We start from the raw sequence: 2,859 nt of genomic DNA on the forward strand, positions 1-2,859 counted from the left end.
TAGTACCCTCAGAGCTCCCAGGGACTAAACCATCAACCAAGGAGTACACATGGTGGGACTGATGGCTCCGGCAGCATGTGTATAGTAGAGAATGGTTAAGTTTGTCATCAATGGGAGGAGAGGCCCTTGGCCCTGTGAAGGTTCTGTGCCCCAGTGTAGGTGATTGATAGGGCCAATAAGCGGGAGAGGGTGGGGTGGTGAGCAGGGGGAGGGGGGAGGGAACAAGGGTTTGTTCTTTTTTTTTTTGGATGGGAAACTCGGAAAGAAGAAATCATATAATATGTAAATAAAGAAAAAATCTAACAACAACAACAAAAAGAATAGCAATCTTGAAAGTGAAAAGCTCAATAAAGCCAAAGAAACCTGGCAAGACTCACAGAGTTGAAATCTAGCTAGCTTCTAGGAAAGAATGTCAGGAACTGAACACAAAATTGAGACGTTAGACAGGAGTTATCAAGATCAATTGTTTCAACAAGGAAACTACACAAGAATTCAAGTATTACAAGGGATAAAAACCAAGAGAAAACCTATCCAATGACAAAGAAAGAGGAAAAACCTCAGGTGTCAGGGAAGGCCTAGACATCCATGTATGGAAAATCAATTAGGACATGACATGACAACCTACTGAGCAGATCATCTCCTCCCCTTTGTTTCTGTATAAGTGATGTGAACTACATTGATTTTATTATTTTCTAACATGGTCCAGTTACTCAGTGAGAGAAGTGCTGATTGTTTTTTCAGATGGTTATGGCCTGGTATTTCACTAGAGTCATCTTTCTCTTGGCCTCACTATTCACATGGAGCTCGTCATAAGCATTTGGCTGAAGCCCTTGTAGACATGAGGGCACCACCTGCCTGCCTGCAGAGGGGTTTGGGCACAGGCACACTCACAACCTAACTGGCGTGAAACAAAGTAGATGCCCAGATTTTAGTGTAAGTTGCTAGGAAACAACTTTGAGCTTAGAGGGTCAAAGATTTGGTCTGGTAGGTTACCAACATGTTACAGAAAACTTGTCCCAGAGTGAAATAAAAATGGATTTCATTTCATATGTTCTGAAGAAATGGCCATAGAAGAGAATGTAGGCTGAGATCCTAGAGAATTATAAACTTGCATCAAGGTGATTTAATGCTTTCACTGCACTCACTGTTCAATGCATTCTATCTACCTAGCTTTCACAGCTCAACTTTAGTTTTCTGTTACTATTAACTATAGGATCCCTGGTAAACACATTTCACAAAAAGAGATCACACAAAATGATAGCACTATGATTGGCTTACCTTCTGGTTTAATAAAGCACTTGCCAGCTTTTGTACTTCTGAACTCAGTAAAGTAGTTCCCCTAATGACTTTGCTGAGAGCCGCAAGCGACTGATGAACACTCTGTACCAAGCGGATGGCATTGAACTGTTCAAGAATGATGAATGATAATATCGGAGATCCTTGTCGATCATTAGGAGGTGTTACTTTTTGATGAATTAGGTTTGAATTCTACAAGAACAAGGTAATGTCAGTAAGGGGTAACATCAATGAGACACTAAAGTATATAAAAGGTTAAAAATCACCCCATAAGTTCATATTTCTCAATAATGTATTTTATGAATGGAAGAACCTAGTCTACAAATAACAGGTTTCTGGACTTCACTAGTTTTTAGTGGTATGTGAGGTGGAAACAGAATAGCAAAACAGGATTCCCCAAGGACTAATGGTCAGTGTGTGAGGAAGGCTAGAGAAAGGGAACCCTCTAAATCAAAGCAACCTACCTTCCAGAACAGTGGGCTACCCTGGTGTTCCAACTTACTATACCCAGGTGTGGGGTCAAATACGGCTTGCAGAGCTGACCTTTTTACACTTGGCAACAACTATTCCTTTCACATCAATTTACTGATTTTACCAAATATCTGAAAATATAACTATTCAAAAACAAAAGGAGTCATAATTTTATGTTTTTCCCCTAGTTTAGCTGAAATTGAGCTATATAATTTGAGTAATGAGTACCAAGACAAGTATGTGGTAAGTAATAATTTAAGTTGGAAATGCTGAAGAATGGAAACAGAAGGCAAACATAGGCCCAAGTAGGAGTTTCCTGAGAGCTGACAGTAGTGAGCCCACATCACACATCATTTTTGTTAGTAGACTACTCTTTCTCACCAGTTCTAAAATGTATTCAGGCTATCCACAAATGTATTGGTATAAAAGAGTTAGTGAATACACACAAATGTGAAAGGCCCCTGTACAGTGGTGTCACCCAGCATGGTATCTCTCCCCAAGGGAACCTAATTCCCATGGTGAGTGCTGGTTCCCAGGACCAGCCTTATGCAGATGCATAGCATCAGGCTCCAGTTAAAAGTTTACTTGGCCCTTGGGCATCACCTAAGACATACCTCAGCTCTTAGACTACTACTTAGACTACTATTACTATTCCTGAATAACTTCAGGATTAATTGATTAATGTCTGATTAACTTCACAGCCTTTCTCCATGTTTCTATGTCCCCATTCCCTCAAATGCTCCCTCTTCAGCTAGCTCAGGGTGGTATTTCCTGCGGTGTCTGAATTCCTCCTGTCACTTGTCCGCTGTTCCATCTTTTCACCACTCACATGACCACTTACTTACACTTGGTATCTTAGCTGTGTTTCCATTGCAGTGACAAGATACCATTAGCAAGGTAACTTATAGAGGAAAGATGATATTTTGGGATTATAATTTTAAAGGGTTAAAGTCTATGACCATGACGGGTGGGAACATGGTGGATAGACAGGCATGGTGCTGGGGCAGTATTTAAGAGCTTATATAAGCCGGGCAGTGGTGGCGCATGCCTTTAATCCCAGCACTTGGGAGGCAGAGGCAGGAGGATTTCTGA

At 41.0% G+C, this 2,859-nt stretch overlaps 1 protein-coding gene across 4 annotated transcripts in view; it reads right to left on the minus strand.

Moving 5' to 3' along the window:
* The window catches only part of Dync2h1 (dynein cytoplasmic 2 heavy chain 1), a 258,114-nt gene that overhangs the window by 42,636 nt on the left and 212,619 nt on the right, over positions 1-2,859 (minus strand). For all 4 annotated transcript variants that reach the window (XM_031344730.1, XM_031344731.1, XM_031344732.1 and 1 more), the window contains one exon: positions 1,279-1,488. In XM_031344730.1, coding sequence (XP_031200590.1) covers positions 1,279-1,488 — 210 coding nt within the window. The remainder of the gene's footprint in view (positions 1-1,278; positions 1,489-2,859) is intronic.

This window comes from Mastomys coucha, unplaced genomic scaffold (assembly GCF_008632895.1).
Source record: "Mastomys coucha isolate ucsf_1 unplaced genomic scaffold, UCSF_Mcou_1 pScaffold23, whole genome shotgun sequence".
NCBI lineage: Eukaryota > Metazoa > Chordata > Mammalia > Rodentia > Muridae > Mastomys > Mastomys coucha.